This window comes from Cottoperca gobio, chromosome 17 (assembly GCF_900634415.1).
Source record: "Cottoperca gobio chromosome 17, fCotGob3.1, whole genome shotgun sequence".
In the NCBI taxonomy this organism is placed as follows: Eukaryota; Metazoa; Chordata; class Actinopteri; order Perciformes; family Bovichtidae; genus Cottoperca; species Cottoperca gobio.
In genome coordinates this window covers 9,756,538-9,779,374 of record NC_041371.1, presented here as the reverse complement: position 1 = coordinate 9,779,374, position 22,837 = coordinate 9,756,538, and the positions used below count along the sequence as shown (strand labels likewise).

At 40.4% G+C, this 22,837-nt stretch overlaps 1 protein-coding gene across 14 annotated transcripts in view; it reads right to left on the bottom strand.

Moving 5' to 3' along the window:
- The window catches only part of adgrl2b.1 (adhesion G protein-coupled receptor L2b, tandem duplicate 1), a 79,546-nt gene that overhangs the window by 24,795 nt on the left and 31,914 nt on the right, over positions 1-22,837 (bottom strand). For 8 of the 14 annotated variants that reach the window (XM_029452904.1, XM_029452908.1, XM_029452905.1 and 5 more), the window contains exons 3-10: positions 21,963-22,176; positions 17,791-17,900; positions 15,460-15,474; positions 13,483-14,283; positions 5,008-5,304; positions 3,298-3,398; positions 1,596-1,781; positions 140-178 (exon numbers count right to left, since the gene is read on the bottom strand). In XM_029452904.1, coding sequence (XP_029308764.1) covers positions 140-178; positions 1,596-1,781; positions 3,298-3,398; positions 5,008-5,304; positions 13,483-14,283; positions 15,460-15,474; positions 17,791-17,900; positions 21,963-22,176 — 1,763 coding nt within the window. The remainder of the gene's footprint in view (positions 1-139; positions 179-1,595; positions 1,782-3,297; positions 3,399-5,007; positions 5,305-13,482; positions 14,284-15,459; positions 15,475-17,790; positions 17,901-21,962; positions 22,177-22,837) is intronic. The other 6 variants (XM_029452903.1, XM_029452900.1, XM_029452899.1 and 3 more) reach the window with 3 other exon arrangements.

Sequence of the window (22,837 nt, the reverse complement as noted above, 5' to 3'; positions counted from 1 at the left end):
CATCTTGTACAAACAGGTTACTAGAAACAAACTGCATCAAGACATTCAAGGACATGGAGACGGACAGTGCTGCATGCTGCTGGTAAGGCATTAGGGATCAAGGTACAAAAGCAACATGGAAAGCCAGTAGTAGTTATACCTTCATGTACGCCCTGCATGTCTTCTCTCTTTTTTGAAGCTTTTCCACACAACAAGAGGATCAAGTACAAAAGACAGATTGTAGAAAGAGGTGGTAAGAACACAGGAAGCATTAAATCATGCCACTTACCATAAAGTACAGAATTAATGAAAAGAAGAAAAGGCACAGGTCTATAAACTACAACCTTGAAATGTTCCGACAGCTATAAATACTTTTCGGGAGAATTCACAATATGAATATGGATCAACTAATAGTAAAAGGAAGAGATGAGAAATGCACAGCAGTGTGGAGGAGAAAATGCTGAGACTAGATTCTGATGCTGCCTATTAGTGATGCTTTATAATAAAGTACATTGGGAGGATAAACAATGTGGGACGAGGTCATTGTATTGTATTTAATGGCATAGAGAGAAAAATGTAGTACTATGTTTTTTTTTCAAACCTTTTGTTTGTATCTTGGCATTAAACAAGGCGCCTTCACCTACATAATTGAGTACAACCGTAAAAAGTCACATACAGAAGCTCTCACACAGAATTGGAAAACAAAGAGATAACACTTTTATATAGATTATAACCTCTACATAAAGAAAATCCTCCTGCAAACACACAGGAAAATATTTCTTCAACAATTTCTGTTTCTTCAATCAATACAAGGTTGCTGCCATTTACTCCCACCATTTAACACGTGTTGCATTGTGGGAACGGGCTGAATGACACTTAAAGGACCAAACCAGTATTTTAGCTTCTTGAATACAAATCAGGCATGGATCATTGCATGATTTATAGTAAAGACATCAAAACTTGCGAAAGCACAGGTATTGTCCTTTAACTTCTGCCATTGTTGCTTGTCATCAGTCAATCGCGGTGTTGTTGTTTTGATGTTCAACTCAGTGAGAAACCTGTTCTTATCTTCAAACAGCGATGTAGCTGTCTTGAACATAAAGGCACAAAAACGGGCGTCGTTCTGGTGCAAATAACCTTGTTTACAGAGCAACTGCTGTCTAGAAAGTCTGAATAACAATGTAATTTTTCAAACTGTCACTCATCTCTCCATGGGACTGCCTGCAGCTGAGAGATGTAGGTACGTCTTGGGCCTACTCTTTTCTTGACGAGTGAGAAAGCAGTTCCACAGTTGTCAGCAATGAAGAGTTATTCTTTGTGTTGGTGGTGGGCTCATGGCCATTAGCTCCTTTAAGGTAAAGCTGCCAGGTGAGTCTGCGTTTCCAAAGCCGGTAATTACTAGGGAGCTGTAGAGGAATGAGATCCCCTCAGGGCTAGACCTGCCTCCCTGGCCCCCTCACCTGAGACTGTACGTGTGCATGAATGTGTGTGAGTGCATGCATGTGTTTGTGTGTATGGGTAGGTATCCTGCTAATGATCGTCCTGAATCATGCTGACACAGAGTTGGGAGGGAAAAAGAGAGTTAGAGTTTAGGCTAGACAGGAATTTCACAGTACCTTGTTGAAGCTGCGTCCAGCTGAGTCCTTCTCGCTGGGCCTGAGCTCCTGCAGCTGAGCGTCCAGGATATCCACGAGCTGCTCCATCAGGCGCACCGAGGAGCTGACGTCTCCGGCGAACACTGGGCCCTGTGTGTGCCGTGCCAGCTCATTGGCTAAATTAGCAGCATTTTCACCACTTCTAATCTAAAAACAGCAACGAGGAAAACAGGGGAGGGTGTCAGTGAAGCATAATTGAAGCAGGCCTGAGATGGTTCTGCAAGATGAAGCTGAAATAATGTATCCCACATACACCCCAGATTCATTATCTGTTGCTTGTTCAGGAGTAAAAAAAGTAATTGTGTGCAGACTGAAAATAAACACAGGGATTGCATGTTTAGCAGGGAACATAACAGCGTAACTGTAACACACAAGCTGAAGAAAAGAAAAAACACCAAAACTCTGAAACAGTAAGCTGTCAGTGTTTTCTCATCTGTGATCAGTGCATTCAGAGCAATGATAAAGTGTTCTACTTGTTTTGGTGCACCCACCCTTCTCCTACCTGCCTTAACTTTGCTGTGACCCAATTTCATACTTCATACTAAATGTATACAGTATATGCTCTATACGTATCTTCATGGTATGGTGCTTTTGCAGTTAGTATACAAGAAGTCAATTTACTTTTACATTTTGTACTAAGAGGAAATGAAGCAATACATGGACACATCAATCAAAATGTGACTTTGGAATTGCACTGGCATTTAAACTTTACACAGAGAAAGCTAATGCAGCGTTCATGTCATTTCATACAGGCAATGATTACGAGTGACTGAGTGGGAACAACATTTAAGTCAGAGTCGGATATATCTACCACTTGGCGAAAATAACAAAATTGTTAACAAAAATAATGGCTGCATAACCACCATCGCTGGAAATTACATCCAAATAAAATGTAATGTCAATGCTAATACAATTAATTCAGCCAAATACACTTATTGTATTGGTTTTCACTTGTTAATTAATGAGCAAATATATAAAAAATAAATAAATATCTAGCTGGCTCATATGTTTCCTGTGTCACTACAAGGCTAGCAATGGGTGCAGTCTTTGGTTCATCCCCTTTCTTGTTATTCTTCTTTCCTAAATTTGAGTTTTTTTTTATCCAAAATCATTCTGAAGCTTTATCATCACCATCCACAATATTTTTGAATGCTTTAGATATGAGAAGCTTCTATATGAAAATAGGTTCAAGCACACACTCAAACATCAATCTGATAAACTGGATACTTGGAGTTTTCCAGACATGCTTTTCAGATCAAGAGAAGCCTCCTTAGAATGCACTACGTTGTGTGTTTGTGTTGCATTGTAGTCCTTTCAGGCTACTGAAATTGTTTTCTTAGTGCGTCTCCATTAGATTTCTACCTTCATGACTGTTGAACATCAAAGCAGAAAAGTCAGTGAAGAAAAAGAAAGCTCTGGCTCTTTGATTCTCGGTAACTGATTGCAGAACGTGGCATTTACTCCTGATGGCTCATTTCTTTCTGCTTCCACACTGTATTTTAGCTACACTTGAAAAAAACAACCCTGACCAATTCTCTGCTGGTAGAAGAAAAATATACAAAGAAAGCAACAGGGTCAAAAAAGTGCCACTAGCTGTTTGATTGGAGGCGTGTAACATGTTTGTTTGCTGCTATATTTTGTAACTGACACATTGGTGTTTTACCTTTTGTGCCACTTGAGTCACCCAGTGGGAGGTGCAGTTGCTGAGGTCTGGGCCTTTGGAGCACCAGGTCCCTGTCACAGTGCAGAGGAAGGAGGCGATGCCTACAGTACCACAGAATAAACACAACCGTTGGAGGGAAGCCAAAACTTTACTCAGATGCAGTTTCTCCTGCTGATCCCTCATTCATACAAACTCTCTGGTGCAGGAAACTAATTGTTAAGCAGGAACAACAACCTCCAAACCATTTGAAAGGGTTTTTATAGCTTTGTTTAGTCTACACAAAAAAAAAAAAAAAATTGTAGAAGGCAAAACATGATCAGGTTCCTACATAGCTTGGACAAAACTGACAGGGAAAAAAAAGGTTTGTTATTGCCTGTAAACATTTCATATGCTATGCATGTCTAAATAAAAAATACTCCTAACGAACGCCATTTTACTGACATCATGCATTATAATCTCAGACTTTTCACCCCCACAATCAAAACATTGTCTCTTTTTCGCTTTCATCTCACAATAGCCCTGCTTTATATGTTTGACAGTCTCAGTCTCTGTGATGAGGTGTTAAGGTAACTTGTGAGAGATTCCTGTGCAAGTATCATTATCAACTGAACTGAACAATGTTCCCCTCACTTCTTACTTCCTACACTTCCAGAAGCAATTTTAAATGTGAGATATAACTGGAAACACACTGTGGACTTCTATTTTATAACTTCCCAAATATTGTCCATTATCTTCGTTGGTTTCTGTGCTCTGGTAGGTGGGAAATGGGTTAGAACAGTATGAGTATGAGTCAGAACAGATAGATCCGCACCCCAAATAGCTCCCGTTCGAAGGATGTTAATACTGCTGTGTAATGGGGAAATGTGCATTTTCTCTCTCCATCCGCTCTCATTGCAAAAATAAATGGGTTTCAAAATAAAACACAAACAGGAACATTACCATTTTTGTCAGTGAAGTGACAGTCTCTAATCATGCTATATTACATTTTTAAATTTGACATGCCCCGAGGTGAAATGTCACAGACTCAGGTACATGGAGGCAAAGATGGAAATAGACGATTCTTTGAAGCTTTCATCATTTCATCATCATTTGAATGCTGAAAGTGTTCTGAGATTATTTTTGAAATGCTTGATTGTGAATGGTAAAAGAAAAAAACAACTAGACTTACTCAAGAGTAAACAAATTGCAGAAACGCATGTACATTCTTATGCAATCAAATACTATTGAGCTTATGCATTTCTATTGCCTTGGAAAAACCATAAAACCACCAACGTGCATTGTACCTGGATTCTTTTTATGTTTTATTTTTTTATTTTTTTATTGACCACAATGACAGAATACGCTCTGAATGTAAAAACACTAACACATACATGATCCAGATACCCCTCAAATAAACCCGCCTGTTTGCTTTCCTGGCTCCAAAATGGTGGAACAAGCTCCCCATTGATATCAGGTCAGCATAAAGTCTTCACACCTTCCTTCGCATACTAAAAACCCACCTGTTTGATTGCACCTCTGCCAATAAAAAAAATAAAAACACTTGTTTTTTCTGTATGTACTACTAAATTGGTTGGTTTAGGTGAAGCTACAGGTTGAATTTCTATAGTTTCTGTATGCTGCACTTACATCGGTTTGGAGCTTTTGTACTACAATGTTTGCACTTATAGTAAGTGAATAAATTAACTGTAATGTAATATATAGTAGGCCTACCTCTGGTCCCTTTGGGGCAGGGCCTCTCCACAGTGCTCACGGTGTGGGTCTGGGGCCAGTCGATGGCTCTCCTCCTGGTCGCCTCACAGAAGCGTCTCGGTGTTGGTGGCAGCTCAGGGACGGTGGGCTCTGCTGTACCCGTGCCACGATTGTCCTCAAACGGGTCCCTCCCATCTCTTGGATCTGCTCCCGCTACAGTGGTGTCGCCCTGACCCTTCATGGTGGACACAGCGGTGGTGGTGAGGACTGTGGTTCTGGTTATGGATGACGAGACCGAGAAATCTTCACTGGTTGGCACTAGAGTGAGAGAAGAGTGAAGCTGTTAGAGCTCAACTCATAAATGTCATTGCCTTGAGCTCCCATCGTTTCTAGCAGTGGGAGACTGCGACTGTTTGGCGTCCCGTGGCTCGTTGGTATTGCTTGAGTTACTGCTGCCCATAATTCCTGGAAACAGAAAGCTTCGTGCAGCTTTCACTTGTAACTCCACCTTTTTTCTGCTCCTTCAATAAACAAAATCAAGGCAAACCTGCCAACATGACACATCTATCTCTTGCTATTTTTAGTTTACTTAAGGCAATAAATAAGACAAGCAGCGGCGGTGGGGCATTCTTTGACAAAGCAGTGATTTCCTCCCAACAGAGTCAGTACCTTGGGCTGATTAAATGTCAACAATGAAGACAAAGCCTGTCTGCATTTCACTTTTTTTCCTGCCTGGTTCATCTCTCTCACTTTAATAAAGCTGGTGTGCTGAAGGAGAAGTGCACTGCTCCGAGCAAAAAAACATACATCAGCAATAATGCGATTCGACTGAATTCAATCCACGCCTACCCTGCAAAGCAAATCTATGTGTAAATGTGCACATGCAAGTGTGCAAGTGCATTTGTGTTTGCTCTATTGCTCAGGTGTGTTCCTGCTTAAAACCACTGCGTCCGCACAGATGGATAGCTGCTGCAGAGAGCCTGGAGATAACTAGGAAATGAGAGCAAAAATAGAAAGTATATCAAGTTTATACAGTATGAATAGCCAATATGAATAAAAAATGAAAACACAGAGTGTGTGTGTGTGTGTGTGTCTACATGGATATTCCCGTCTCCTGTATGAATGATCCTACATTTCTTATCCACAACCACCTGATTGTATTTAGAGATAAAAGCAGCTTCCCACAAAGAGGTCTGCCGTTATGAAAGGCCCTATAGTGTTGTCTTCACGTTCCCTTGGAGCTTCTGGGAAAATGCAATATCATGCTATCTGACACTCCATCATCAGACACATATCTCCATTTCCTGAGAGAGAACGGTGACAAAGCCCACATTTCACAGTTTCACACTAATCAGCCAGTCAGGGGAATCTTTGCTTTTTCCTTCCAGTGAAATATCTGAGTTTATTACAAAGCTGATATCTGGCGATGTGGTCAGGAGGCCAAAGTAGGGAGGGAACAGTATTTCTGCGATGCTCACTGTAAGAAAATGAAGCCCAAACCATTCTACTGTGTTGGGCGAGTTGTGACATTTTACACAATGACCTTTTCCCCTGTCAGGAGCTCTGGCTAATTACCTTACACTCAGTCATTGTGTGTCTGTTACCCACACAGGTTGGCCAGGCCAACATGACTGCAAAAGTAACATCTGACATGTGCGGTTATATTATGAGCAGACGGTCATGAAGTCTTCGGTTAGCACCCACAGCTATGAAGGTGTTCAGAATAACTCCAAGGAAACAAGGGAAAGAAAGAAAAGGACGTGGGGTGATTATAAATGTCTTGTTACATTTCTTAGTGGAAAACAGAGTCGACAGTCTTTTGAGACGAAATATCTATGCCATTTTAACAGTCAAATATAAAGTATACTGAAGTAAATTTGATTTTAAACAAACATCATATTTTCCTAAACTGACAAATAACTTGCTATGTTTAAAAAAGCATATTGCAAATATATTATGTATAGCCAGTGAAGATCTTTTATTGACTCATGTGGTGATTCATAGATTGACTCCGTTAATTCAATATTCACATATAATGCAATACAAGGGCAAGGGTAATTAGGTTTGAGAATATTAAACCTCCCCATACCTGAGCAAACTTATACTTTTCCACAGGCTGATATGAGCACTAATATGCATCTGCCTGAAACAACTTGCTTGCATCAACTGATTAACCTGCTCCTGAGACCATATTGCTCCAACTCATGAGTCCAAAGCCTTCTACCGCCCACGCTTGATCTCAAATGATCAAACAGTACAGAGACATAGTTTGTTCGGTCTTTCTTTGTCATCTCTGCAAATACTTTTTAATAGCATATATTAGGGAGATTCAATCAATTCAGAGATGCTCAAACAAATGGGAATATTAAGTGCAAGGTAAAGAAAAATATATATTTGTCCACATCTACATGATAGTGCTGCAACAAAATACTACTTTCATTATCGATTAATGCGGCGATTATTTTCCTGATTAGTCATTAAGTCTATAACGTGTCACAACATTGTGTAAAATAGTCCACCGTAGTTTCCTAGAGCCCAAAGTGATGTTTGTTCAACCAGCCCTCCAAAACCAAAACATATTCAATTTATTATCATTGACTAGAAGGTGTAGCCTATAATCTTTCGGTATTTTTGTTTAATCTTTGGGTTTTCAGTTTGAATTACATATTCTATTATCATGTTGTAAACTAGTTATAAATATAATTAAGGTATTTCATGATACTAAACGCTTTGTCATCGTCGGTCACTCTTTCAGGCAGAATCATGAAATCATATCGCTTTAAGTAGGAGGGGCTCTCAAATGTCCACTGAGGGATATTTTTAATCAAAGACGAGATAAAATCTTTGTGAATATTTACAGTCTTTATTTATCAGTGTGATTATGAAAGACATCTAGAAACATCACATAAGAAACATATTTATTTAATACTCCATAAAGAAATGAGCTCGTCAGATGTCGAAAGCATTCATGGGCTTATTTTGATGTCTCTCCACCATTCAAGCTACAATTTTATTTTGATTGTAAAGAGCACTTTCCCCGCCAGCAAGAGCTCTGTGTCCTCTGATAACACTCAACCAAGAGAGGGCTGCACCAATTAGTTGCCATTTCTCTCAAGAGGCAGTGAAGTCACTCTTTATGGGCAATCTGACACCAAAGGCATACTGTTGCCATATGCTGAATAACACCTCTTGTAAATAATGGAAGAGCTTGAGATTGAACATTTGACAAATAGCTGTCACCAAAGTCGAAACCAGAGTGTGTAAATTAAAACGGAGCTAAAGGAAAGCCATTATGCAAGATCATCAATCAAGATATCAGAGATGAAGCAGAATTAGTTTTTATCACTTTATAGCCCCCCTGAGTCATTTACATATCTGCGAGGAAGATGGCAAAAAAAACAATAAACCATTATCAGATGATCAGAGGTCTAGATATTATGTTTGTCCTTGATGTTGCAGCTTACACCGCTTCACTAAAAGAGCATTTTTTTAAACCTAAATTCAAACATACAGTCAAAGCAGTAAAAATTACAAACCCCTGGATAAATGGATCATAAGCTGCCTAATACCTGCTATTACGGAAGAGCAATGACAACTCACGGCCAAATCAAGCTGTTTTTAATTGGTTTATATTTTGAAGATGAATCACTTACAAGGCTAATCCTCCACGTACAATGACAAATAGACACTTATAGTTGAAAGGAAATATCGAATAGGCAGGGCTCAGTAAAGAATATCTCTACAGCAGGGTCTGTTTGCACTAAAGAAAAGGCTGAAAGCAATCAATGTGCAATGCAGTCCCCTTTTCTTTTGCTTGAAAGTTAGCCGTCGTCAAACTGAGAAGCAGCCGATTCAGCTGCATACTTTTCTAAACCATATGAAATGGGGAACAAACTTCCCATTGTTGATCCAAATGAAAAAGCAAAAAAAAAACATGCAACAGCTGTGACAGGTTTTTTTTTCTTCTTTTCATCATACTGTGAACAGGACCAAATGCAAGAGCAAGAATAGAGAAAAGTAGACATACAGCACGATAAATATTAGGTTACAGCCAGCAGGTGATTAGCTTAGCTTAGCATAAAGACTGGAAACATGGTGGAAAAGATAGCCTGGCTCCATCCAAAGAAGACAAAATCCAACTATGTCATAACACGTATAACACGTTATATTTATTATATATATATATATATATATATAATATATATATATATATATATATATATATATATATATATATATATATATATATATATATAATTCGCTGTTTTAAGGTGAGTTGTCTGTCTATAGCCTGAATCACTGACGTCAACAATCACTTCCCGGTGATTTGAAATCGCGGAGATATGTGAAACTTTTAAAGATTTATAGTTAAGCATGGTGGTCCAATCTATCTGATGTTTCTTATTTTATGTGCCATCTTGTTTTGATGAACCAAATCTACCCAAGAGAGACGTCTCACCGCCGGTGGGACTAACAGCTAGTAACTGCTAGTCTTGAAGCAAAGAGACAAAACACTAATAATATCCCTCCACAAAACAACGAAGAAGCAGAGAGCATGTCGTCAAAGTAAAGGAGGGTAACTGGGATTAGTAACTAAAGAAAGTAATCACATTACTAAGTTATCAAATAATGCCCAACACTGTTAATTAGTGAGCTTTAGGTTCTGGTACTGTAGGTGGATTATATTATCTTGGATTTTGTGCTAAGCTAAGCTAACCGGCTGCGACAGTAGCTTAATAATTACTACACGAGACAATGGTTATGATCCTCTAATTTAACTCTCCTAAAGAATATTTCCCAAAATGTCCCAAACCTTTGCTTTAACCAAACCAAAGAAGCTTGTTTCCACGCTGACGAGGCCCAATATACCACAAGAAAGACATGGTGTGACTCCATGTTTGTGAGTCTTCATATATCTTTAGTCATTGAGCATTAAAGCTCGACTCACGAACAGGACTGTCTCAGAGGATAAGAACTGTGTGAGAGCTACAGTTGGTCTTTTTGTGTCTCTTTACCTAAAGCCAGTGCTGGTAATTAATGACAGAGAAACAAGTCCCAGAGGACATGAATTTTACATTAGGCTGTTTATGCGCTCATGCTGTTCTGCTTCATCTAACCCTACTTGACGGGAGCACACAGCTTGACATGGAAGGTAAAGGGCCACAACAAAATTCATAAGCAGTTTCTTATCCAACTCTGTAGGATATGTCTCTGCTAAATGGAAAGACTCAAAAGCATTGATGAGTTGTTGCCGGGCCCTACGGCTTTTTTGACACGTTCTTTAAAGAGCAGTAGACATGAAAAGCTCCGCCGGACATATCCTGTGTCTGTGCCGGGTAATTTATGGCGCCTTAAACTGAGTACTGTGGCGCAGCAAACATAGCGCTTTCCCAACTAGACGGTCTGAGTCAGAGGAAGGCTCACAATAAGACACATGCAGACAGGAAGATATATGTGCAGACAGAAATACACTCGGAGCAAAAACACCACAAAATCTCTGTTGTCTATGCTTATAATATCCACTCAAACAATGTTCTGCCATAGTCTCACAAACGATTAGAGCTCTTGCAAATCTCCTGACTCCTTTACTTCAGCCTTTATTGCCGTTGCCGAACATCATGCTTCAGAGGTGGAACACAGGCTTAGTGCATGATACATCTATAAATGTCCTCTGTCTTGACGGCACACCTGGAGGTGTCGTTCCAGGATAGAAAAGCATACCAGAGTGCAGCGAGGTGCTCAGCTGGGTTTAGTCACAAAATGGCTGAGCGAAAAAAAACTAAAAACATTGGCTTTGTGATGATAGATATCTATAATGTGGCATGCAGGATATGAAATAGTGCTTTTGCGTGACATTTCAATTCAGCGCAGAGCCCACTTGTGCTCACTGCTACCAGATTAAGTGGCTAAGCCTTTCGGACAAAGTCATTCATTTTATGCCTCTCGTCTTTAAGGCCTCAGATCAATGCTACCTCAAATACAAATTAATTTTCTCCTTTCGCTCCTTGTTAGTTTGAAATGCTCTCGGCAATTGCCGGCTCCTCTGATTGTTTTGTTTTTAATTCATTGGACCGAAATCAGTTAATGCCTTTGCACATCACAGAGGATACATTACCAGAGTCCCTCTCAGTTTTGGAACAGCGTGTGCTTTCTATTGGCATCCACCTCTTTCAGAGAGACCTCTGAGGAGCTGGACTGTCTAAGTATTGATCATTGCTGTTTCGTGTTCACAATGCATTAGCAGAGGGTAGACATTTTCTTTAAATGCGTGTGAATTGTTTGGAACAATAAACTGAAAGATCAATATAGGGAAAGATCTTAGCTAATCACTTCAACCAGGGCCAGAATTAAGAAACTAACAGAGTTCCAAACGGTCTACACAAGGTAAAAGGAAAATGCCGCCAAATTATTTTCTGCTTTGATCACTTTGCTAAAACTCCCTTAGTACAAACCCCTAATCCTGCCGGCACTTCAGCACCTCTCTAGGATGAGCATTACAGTCAAGGTTGATGCTTCTGACAGAAAAGGACACCGACGTTCATTGTGTTACATGAGTTCTACAAAGGATAGAAATACACTTGGTTTGGTGTTTGAGGTAACTTCACTCTGTGGTCGATGAATCTTAATGGCTACAATTAATTTCCTTTACGCCTCAAGGGCCCCTCAGTTTCAGAGAGAGAGAGAGAGAGACATTATTTCAGCCCCATTAGATTACCCTGCAGAATAGGTTGTTTAATTCAACACCATATCATAGGCAGCAATAAATCCTAATAGCTACACAGTAAAGAAGTTAAAGGTGTAGATCTGAAGAAAAAAAGAAAAACCTAATAAACAAGAACCAATTATTTTTCAAGTGCCATTCAAAGAAGCCTGCCATGCTGCTGCTGGCCGTGGCATCTCGAGATGCCTCTTGTCTCCCCACTTAATGATCCACAGTGACAAGTTCTGCTGCAAGGATGCATTTCAGATTGGATCCCAATAACGTAGCTTTAGAATAATGAGTGAAAACAACAACTATGTTGTGTTGGCTTCCTTGATTAAACGTACTGTTCATGAAGCAACCGGCAACCCTAAGCCTATGTGGCATTTCTGTTTACCGAGGCATACACTAGCTGAGCGAGCACATTAAACCCTTCATTGAAAATGCTCTGTGATGGCCACTTTCCTCCTCTTCCTGAGCCTCTTTTGAGACAAGGAGGGTAATTATGATAATTCTGTTGTTAATCACATTTACATACATCAGGACGTGAACAGTAGAGCAGGCAGTTTGCATGCATGGAGAACTCATTAAAGTTCGAGTATTTTTCATATCTCCTCTAACATACCCTAAATTGAGGCTTTGGTTTGTTCAGCAGAGCAGACACAAACTTGTAAGCCACCGCCCCCCTCCCCGCCCCGCCCCTCGGGTGTCGAGTTATCGTGCTGGGGAGATTCCAGGGAAGGGCAGGAATACAAACAGACTTGTTGACAAGCGGCCAGAGTTCGGGAGCACACAGCCGCCATTGAGACATCACCGCTAACCCCCCTTCAAAATCTTAGGTCAAGAATCAGATTTCCCCCTGGCAACCCCTCCCGAATATCCAGAAGTTAAAAATCATAACTTAATCCAGACCAGTGCTCGGGGGGCTAACGCAACTCGACTTTGGTGTCAAGATCCTTGTTATCCCACTTCACACAGGAGACATAGCCCGGCACTATGGGATGAAGTGGCTGCAGTCAGGTAATTAAGCCATTATCATCTTAATGTAAGGTCTCTGTCTGATGACACATATGTCACCTCTCAGCACTTCACAGATTCATTTAAGCCCTCTAACCGCCTGACAAGATTCTTCACTGTAATTGATCTCTTTTTTTCAGCTACTCTTCTGCGCTGATTCACCATGTGGTACACAACTCACACATACTTCAGCCTGGTAATTTTTTTAATATCACGCTACAATAATATGTCTATTATCTCCTCATCCATTGTAGGAGAAAAAAAAGCTTTCTGTGACATTGATGAGGTGGCCATGGCAACACAACTTGAAATCCCAAGGCATGGGGAAGAGGATAACCTCGGTCATACTGTGCACAATACTTCTCAAATGCATTCCCAGCATTGTATATATATTTATTTATATATACATATGTATATCACATATATATATATATATATATATTTCTATATATTCATTATGGTTTCAGTTAAAGAATGAGATTAAGAATTTGATAAGGTCCCAGCTATAGCTGGAGTGAGTGCCTCAGCTTGCCTCATGGTAATAAAGAAACAAGTTTCTGAAGAGGCGCGATCCCGTTGGGAGCTATCCCTCATTCCAAGGTGAATTTGTAATTTGTCTGCAAATGAGCCTTTTCCCCAAGACTAACACAGCCCTGCTTTCTTTATCACACCTGAATTGCATCCAAAATTAAAAGGCAGTCATCTGTGACATGTCACACTGTAACCAAACAATAGACAAAGAGCAGTGAATTAAACCAAACGAATGGAGCAGCTCTCACCTTCAGCAGGATCCGGTGGCCCGAAGTCCAGATCGTAGCGCAGGATGTAAAAGTTATTCCACACGTATAGCTGGTTGTCCCTGGGGTTGTAATCCACAGCGGTGATGTACTGGTACTGATTGGGGAAGAGGATGTCAGTGTACTCGCCCTGGCTCAGCTTGGTATTGTAGATGTAATCAATTTGGCTCCTGCTGGCCTCGCTCTCGTTCTCTTCGTAGGTCGAGCGTACCACGTGGAGCACGCCGCACACCATAAAGGCGTTCGAGGCAGAGCGCTTGTCGTACGCCGTCTCCCATGTGGCCTCAAAGCGGAGGGTGTACGGGTTGAGCTGGCTCACCACAATGCGGCCATTGTTCTGCTCCGTGGCGTAGATTACCCATAGGCCCCTCTCGTCTACTGCTAGGTCAATGTCCGTCTTGCCACCCCAGCGGTAAGGTGAGGTGTCGTGATAGTTGGCATTATTAACAATAGCCTCGCCACTTTTGATGCGAGTGCGCAGGTCAAACTTGACAATGTTGCGAGTGCGTTCCTTGTTAAAGAAGATAGCCCCATCGTAGGCCACGAAGCCTGTCCCGTCAACACGGTGCGGCAGTTTATAGGTGGTGGTCTGGTGAGCATTTTTGAAGTCCTCCAAAGAGGCGTACTCGACGAGGGTGTCAGTGCGGTACGGCGTCCAGGGCATGAAGAAGACTTTGCCCCCGGCCTGCAGCGGGTCTTTGCACCATGACCCCGCTTGCTGCTCTGCCTCATACAGGAAGGTGGCGTCTCCTACACCCTTCAGAGTCCCGGGACAAATGAAAACTAGTGACAGAGAAGAGAGTGAAACAAAAAACAGTAAGGCAAAAGTATTTCAAACATACGTAACACATTTGACACGCATCATTCTTGCTGCTGTACAACTCAAGTGCGGGATAAAAAAGATCAGGGGTTGTGAATTTAGAGGAATGTTTTAACTAGTGATTTTGTACTACTGCTAATGAATAGGGAAAAAAAGAAAATAAATGAATGTCATAGTGATTATACAGAATGAGAAATGTGAACGTGAACTTGCATCTCAAGGGTCTGCTGCTACATCCTTAACAGGGACAAAACAAAATAAAATGTGAACAAAAAGGGTAAAAATCCTGCAAATATAAGACACGGGAAATCGGAGGAGTAGAGTTCACACTTCCCTTTTCTTTTTTTTTTATACCAGCTTGTCTTGCCACATGAACAGCTGGGTATATGGACACACTGCACATGCATACTAACATGACTGAGGTCATAAACCAAAATGAAAAAGGGGACAGACTTCACATCTTGTGATAAGAGTGAACAACAGGTTGTCAATGGTGGTGGCGGCAGCAAAGCAGAGGTAAAATGAAAGTGGAGGTTGGGGAATAGATTGAACAACAGTGGTAAAGGATTTTCACTACTTCTGTGGCAAAAGACAAGAGTAACCACTGATGGGTGAGGGAGGCCATGGCAAGGTTCCCATTTAGACGGTTTAAAATTAATTGGTTCTGGATATTTAAAAAAAAAAAGGAACACAGTGAATTCTTGTTTTCCTTTCAAACTTTTTTATTTATTTTTTTTTCCCCGTCTGTGCCAATCCCACTCAGCCATCACTGCTATTTCACATCACGTGCTATGGGTGCAGCAGAAGTTGGTCCAAGCAAGACTATGCCAAATAAGATTATAATGCACGACTACTCATTCTTCACAGTTCTAGGCAAAAGTCCCTGTAACAAATCGACACCAAACAGTTGGTGTTTTCTTTCACATTGCGAGATAAAAAAAATCTACATTTGTTGACCGAGGACGTCATTTCAAATTCTGTTTTGAAATTCACTTGGACTCCACGGGAGCAAACAATCCTCCTATGGGTTTAGCATTTGACAGGAAAGGCAATCAGGAGGGGGAGGAGACGTGAGGGGAGCTGTACTCAACACCACAGAACAAGGGGGGGTGGGGGGGGGGACCAGACCACTCATTTACCTTTTTGCTCCACTTCTATTTCAGGCATTGGAAAAGAAAGCAAAAAAAGAGTGCAAAAGGGAGAAAAAGGTTATCATGAGTCAACTACCAGGTACAAAGAGAAGAATTAGCTGGAGGATATGACCATGAGATGAACTGCAGGGCCGCTTTAGGAAGAAAAGCTGGGGAAGAAAGTGTTTGTTAGTGAAACGGCCTCTCGTCCTAGGATATAAAAACAGACAAGTTATGGCTGGAGACGAGCTATGTGCAAGGATTTCCAGCGCATTAAACTTTTATTCCAACTGTCTTTAGCTGCCAACAATATATTGCATAAAAGCAGAACAAATCCCTCTAAAAAAAAAAAGCTTCTCCTAAGTGGTCATATTTAGATGGATAACATTTTAAGAGAAACATCGCAGGAGTAATTTTTGGCAAGTATCGACTGAGGGTGGAATATGTTCAAATATTATAAACACAAATCAAAACTTGATTCCAAATGTGCTCGCCCACACACGTAAAACATGACACGCTGCTAATGTTACAGACCAAACTTTTAAATGAGCCAAGGAGAGCAACATGAGCACATGAGATGACTGATGAACAGTCTGCCTAATATGGAGTTTCTTTAGTGGACTGCTGAAGCTGCATACACTCTGGGTGGTGGGGGAGAGGCTGGAGACAATATGTGAGAGATTAGATGTTAAAAAAAAAAGAGAGCACAGAGGTTAGTCGGGGGTGGGGGACAGGAGGTGAAAGGGAGGTCTGTTTGAAAGAAGAGAAAAAGAGGTGAATATTTCTGAAGATGTTTACAATTCATCAATTTAAATACTAAGTACTTTCACAGGCAGGGATGTAGCCTAAAGCTGCCCTTATAAACTACTCTAAAACACCCTTTTAAGGTAGATTAACTCAAATCAGATACCATAGACAGACTTTATAATAGTGCCGGATTTAAATAACTCTGCAGTACATTTAATTAAACCATGTTCACAGCAAAACACTAAAGCTGATCCATGACTGAATTCAGGAATTTGGTTAAACTTTTAGGATTATTGTCACTTATACTTCTTTACTTTAAAAGTCTGTGTAGTATGTTTCCTTGCCTGTATAATATAACCATTTATTTGTAAAAAAAAAAACCTCCTTTATTATGTCAGCAAAAGATCTAAAAGGCACTGTTATTAAAGCTATTTAAAGGATAAGTTCACCAAAAAGAATGTGTTTGTGGTGCTCACAGCAACACGGGGACTATTTCTTAAGAAGAAAGTTGTTTCAATCAAAGGTTTTCTATGGATTAACAAGAACACTGTTTCTGAAAAAACATATTGCTGCTGATATATTTTTTTATTACATTTTTCTTTGTTGCGAACCCCACAAACTACAGATTTCATGTATTTCTGTTGTGGAAGCAGAAATCTTGTATTGAATCCAAATCCAGGATCCTGAATCTTTTCAAATCTCTTTTTTATTTATTCTTTTACATCTAATTAGGTTTAACTTCAACATCTGTAAGTAAACTTATGCATAACTCAATGATCCATTTATATCCGTCATCCCTTACGCTAAATCTTTACATTTTTAGTGGCAACCAATAATGTTCACAACCCGCAGTTACAACCTGAAACTACATGTTAAATATGTATCACTACATTATATTTACATGCGTATCTTGCTTACTTTTACACCTTCTTTTTCATGAGCTACTTGCCCTAAAAACAGCAGATCCCATAACAGAACTAATTGGCTTAAATTATTGATAAGATATGTTTAAAAATTGGTTGTGTTGAACTGCAACAACAAAAGAAACACCCTATCTACTCGCGGTTCTTCTCCCTCACAAACAATCTCTGGCTGAGTTCAAAAACTAGCTTGCAGAGAGCACATCAACCAGACAACAAACAGAAGTTTCATTTAAGCGATAACAGAATTAACATTAATTAACATAAATAACAATAAGGTCCAATAAAGGAGTCTTAAGCCATTGAGCTTTATGATCTGGGTATTTTGCCAACAGGGAAACGGATCCAAAAAGGAAGCAGCTATCAAAACCCGAACCGGAAATCTCAAAACCTGCACAAAAAAAAATTAAACCAAAACCATCTGCATGGCTGGAAATCTACTGGAGTGTAATTTTGCTGAACTCATTTTTAAAACAACTGCAACACTTAAATACATCAACTTAATCTATCATTATCATCCCCAGTCTTCCAGTTGAAGTATCATCTGTAAAACAAACATATACTTGCAACTGAAGAGAGACTGTAGTTACAGCACATCTGTCTAGTCTACAGACACTTTAAAAAAAACACACAATAAAGGAGTTCAGTATGAGATTTGGATGGCAATACTTACTATAAGGAACACACTCATACTGGACCTCTAAGTACTTGTAGGTGCCAGGGCATGGATCAGGAAAGACATCAGAGCCAGTGACAACCACACACTGCGTACGGTTGTTGCACCTAGAAAAAAAAAAGATTGACCAGAGATTTCATCATGACTACCCACAGCAAGAGTACTCGGCAAAGACAACATTAATAACACAGAGCGGGGGGGAAAAGTTCAACGTTACAGCTACAAAGGAATTGATGAAATCCCAGCCAGGACTGTCACATATGCATTTTAGTTTAAACCTTGGCAAACAGAGAGAGAGGAATGAAAGCATTAAAAGAAGTGTAAATGGATGTAAATGGATGTGATAATGAATAAGAGAGTGAGAGAGAAAGCAGCTAAGGCATGTTAGGAATTAACAATGGCATTTCCTTTAACAGCGTCTTCATACAGCTATTAAAAGGGAAGACATTCATTAAGACACACACAGGACAGGTGGCGGTGACATGCGAGTGGGCTGGAATGGTGGCCTCTGGTGAAACGGTGAGGCTCCTCTGCATGTGTGCGACAAACACGACTCGAATGTGCCCTTTCAATGAGAGGTTATTTGTCCTCTAGTATGAAATAATGAAACATTAGAATTAGAATTAACAGTCTGATGTGTGAATTGCAAAGTTAGTGTTAGTGTGTGTGTTTGTTTGCAGATGTTTCTGGGTGCTAAAGAGGTTCAAGTATAGAGGGAGATGTGGGGAAAAAGAACAGCAGAGGACTGCGTTTGTTTAAATACTGTATAGGGCGAAATTGGCTCCACTTCAATCAAGTTCTCTTGGGGCCGAGAGGATTGCGAATAATGTCAGCAGTAACAGAGGCAAACAAGAAGAAATTGGCACCAAAGCAGGACATTCAACAATTTTCAAGCCTGAGATAAATATTTCAGAAGGTCAGTAGCAGTCATGCAAGTTGGACATACATTACAACATTGGGCATGACTTTCAAAGAATCATTAGTAATTCAAGAGACTTTCCGATGCTGCAAAATGTCTTTGTGCGGCACAACAACCACACAAAGCCTTGACTCAGGATGTTAAAGTCACAAATAATAAGGTAAATGTATGTGCATTAACAAGAAAGAGACTTTCGTTTTCAAACTGCCCAGCTATGCATTTGAATAACAAAAGCCTTCTCCTAGAAACTAATGGATTATTAAACATTATATATGAATAAAAAAGGTGCAAAGTCCATTATGAAGTTAACCATTAGCTTCAGCTCAAACATCACTGACAGTAAAGGTGCCAGCTGCACTTAACATATTCACTTTCATGGCTTCATTGCAGTGAGAGCTGCTGGAAAGGACAAGGGTCCCTGCATCAAATTGTGAACTGACTGACGGCAGATGGGTGCAACAGAATCACATCAAATACACCGAGAGATAATCGATTTAATTCATATTTATAAGTCTGATGGACACCAGCTCCAAATAGCAGAAACTACATTTACTCAGGTAATGTGCGTGTGTATAATTCTGAGATACTAGTTAAGATCTAAAATACAAAAGACAGTATTAGATCATTTAATATAAAGCATTCTTATATATAATAATGTTTGCTCCACAAGCTACAATATTGATTTGTTGCTTACATGTTGATGCATCAGTGATAATAAAGCAAAAATACAATACATATAATAATATGGACCTTGTAAGGAGCCATTCATAGTCGTTTTTAATTTTGATACTTCAGTGCACTGTTTATTCTTCACTGTTTTTACTCAAGCAAAACTTCTAATGCAAGGTTTTGGATTATAATCGAGTCCCTTTTCATTCTTTTGCTACCTTCCCTTAAACTCAAATTAACGATTTCTTTTTTTTTTACCTGCTAAATGCTGCATAATGTTCACCAGCTAGTGGCTAACTTTGTCTGTAGTTGCTGGTGCTGAGCAGGTCGTGTACAGTCAGTTCATCAGAGACTGAACCGAAACATTAAAGCTCCGAAAACTGGAAAACCAAAACAATAAGCTGAAAGACATCAAAGTTGGAGGAGCTGTAGAGTACAGGGATAATTCTCTGCTGGTGTGTCACTACAAGTGATCATTTTTTTTTTTTTTTTAAGATTTCACACAAGGTTACACAAGGTAATTGGATCCATTGTTAATAAAAAAAAAAGTTTTATTAGTGCAGCTCAGTAAATGATCTAAATTCTCCTTCCACCACTGCTAATTTCCTTCACATTGTAAGAATTCACTCTGGAATTTATTGTACTGCAATTTCTAGATCCTTTGGAGAAAAGGGAGGTGTTGTTGCTAGGCATTTAGACACGCTCCCTCTGTTTTAAACTGCCGCTGAAATCGCTGCATGTAATCTCTACTGCACTGAGCATAATCTCATGGTCGTAAAGTGAATCCTTCTTGATTTCTATCAAAGAGCTGCAACTCTTTGCCTAGGGAACACATTTATTCTGTTAATGTCACTGGATCGGAGAATTGGCGGCCATTGAAATGAGGTAATGTAAGCAAAAAACCCTATTTAGATTATCTATTTGTGTGTGAATAGTATTTGAACCTCCACTCGTAGAAAACAGGGATGAGGGAAAAAGGGGGGCAGAGAGAGAGAGAGGTCGGATTTATCGTCACTTTACAGTACATCTCTGAGGGAACGATCACCTGAATATTAAACAGGCCCAGTCAGCTGAGTTTCTATCTGTTGCTTTATACATTTTTCATCCAGAAACTTTTTTTTTTTGTCACCAACCAAACATTTCTCTTGAAAGAAACCCCCAACCTTTTATGTATATGTTGTTGAAAAATCAAGCCACTTGATTCCTGCCTCGTTGCTTTTGCTGTGAAAAACGGTTCGCTGATGAATACTTCTTATCGCAATTTCCAAACCAACAAAATTGCCATTCTGCGCGGCAGACTCCCCACTGTTTCTATCTCCCCAATCTTGTTTAATATGTTTGTTTATCTGTCTGTGGTGCTATTGCCTTTTGTTAATCTTCCCAGAAGTTGGCAGAGAGCTGTGTCTTAATGTTTTGTCGTTTAAAAATCCTCCTTGTTTTAGTTTGCTGCAGACTGAAGGAGGACTGATTAGGGTCTCCCAAAGCTTTGTGACTGCTTTAACATCCCTGGTTATCACATCAACCTTAATTATGGTCAGGAGCCCATTTCCTCTGATCTGAATCATTAGAATAATTCTGGCTAAGGGCTTATAGTGCAGAGTCTTCTCAAAGCCTTTGCACCGCCTCGAGGGACTCTTCTGTGGAGATAAGTTTGGAGTTCAACTCAAGCAAGTGAGAGTCTAACTTGTCAACAAATGTGGTGAACAATGTAGCGGGTTGCAGTCGAACCAAAGGGGCATGGAGGCGTTTTGCTGTATGAGAGTTCTGGGACTCTGCTGCAGATTTAGAAAGACTATTCTTTAGTGCGGCACCTCTGGGAGTAAATACAGAAGTGAATGAGGTAAGAAACCCAGAGGAGTAAGTTGGTGGGCGAAGCTAGCAAAGCTAAGGGCGGGTGGAGGGGGGGGGGGGTGGACAGAGCAGTGCAATAAAAGATGAACTGTGCTGGTTACTATTTATGAATAGTTCATCCAGTGCCCTTAAAAAATACACACACCTCTAGGGGTTGGCAGCAGTGGAGTTAAAGTGTTGCTGTGCTGTCGTTTGACGGCAAAGCAGCCTCCTGTGAGAGAGTAACCGGGATAAAAGGCAGGATGATGGGCAATGCTCACTACCTGAGGCAAAGCCACTTCAATGCAGTACAAGTGTTTGAACAAAGCAAGCCCAATGTTCCAGATAGGGAATTAAGAGGGTGTTGATGTGACTCGCAGTCTCTCTGAGCTACACTGATTATGACTCAAACAGCAGCAACAACGCGCAGCTGGTGTGAAGAGCTCTGCCGCACGGATGTCGATTCCTGCCTGTCAAGAATTAATCTGCGCCCCAGTTTTCTGACTTCAAAATGCCACCTACATAATCTAGTCAATGAAGGAATAAAGAAATATTTAAAAGGTGTGAAATGTTGATTAATTGCCCAGTATGTAGGTGGCTGCACGAGCATGGTGATAATTTAAAATGTTCTTTTGTGTGCAGAAATGTTAGGCGCAGAAGGAGAGAGAAAGAAAAAAACAAAAAGGTCCATACTTTGCCAGCTCCTGGTTATGTTTGTGAAATAAGATCCCTCCTCTGCCCAGCATTTTACCTTTGAGATATAATCTTGTAGGCATCTGGGAGGTAGCAGTTGACGTTCTCCATCTGGAATGGCTCAGCGTCACAGATCTTGTCGTCAGTTCGGCCATAGTTGGCCGTCTCGATCATAATGACATCACTTCCCGGGCAGCGGAGATCAATTGCATATCCTTCACAAGAGAGCTCCCTCCTGACCAGCCCGAAAGGCAGGGCCGCACGGCTGAACCCTGACGGAGACACAGAGACAAACCTTTAGGCAAATAATAAAAACGAATGAGTTGAAAATAAAATCACTGCTTCAATACAATAAGACCACACATCATGCGGTAAAAATCCCCTGGCACAAAATAAATAGGCAACAGCAGTCCAATGTTTACCACAGTTTTAAACAGACGGGCCATTACACGCGATACAGGAATGGAGAAAGACGAAACAATTCATCTCTCCGTCGCTCTGTGGTCTTGGATGTTGGCTAAGACATCAAATCTAAGTCATTGGAGACCAATGGTAACCTCATAAATTCTTGAGCAAACACAAAGGCTACAGAGCATCAGGAAGGCCTCCACCTAGAGAACATCCACCACGGAGCCAAACCTATCTGGACCGAGAATAGTTTGTTTTACAGTCGTACAAGACCCCTGATTTGTTTCTTTTGCTTTACTGGCTCTGTCAAGAATGATAGAGGAAAAAAAGGCAGAATCCTGGCAGAATGGAGTGTAATACAATCCATTTTACAGTGTTGGGGATCGAAAGGTCTGGAGTCCACACAGTAGGAAAAATCTATACATGAAACACAGCAGATGGGATCGCAGCCAAATGACTATACTTTGGGGGGAAATTAACTACTTCACTTAAATATGTCCCCCCTTTTAGAAAATCACAATGAAA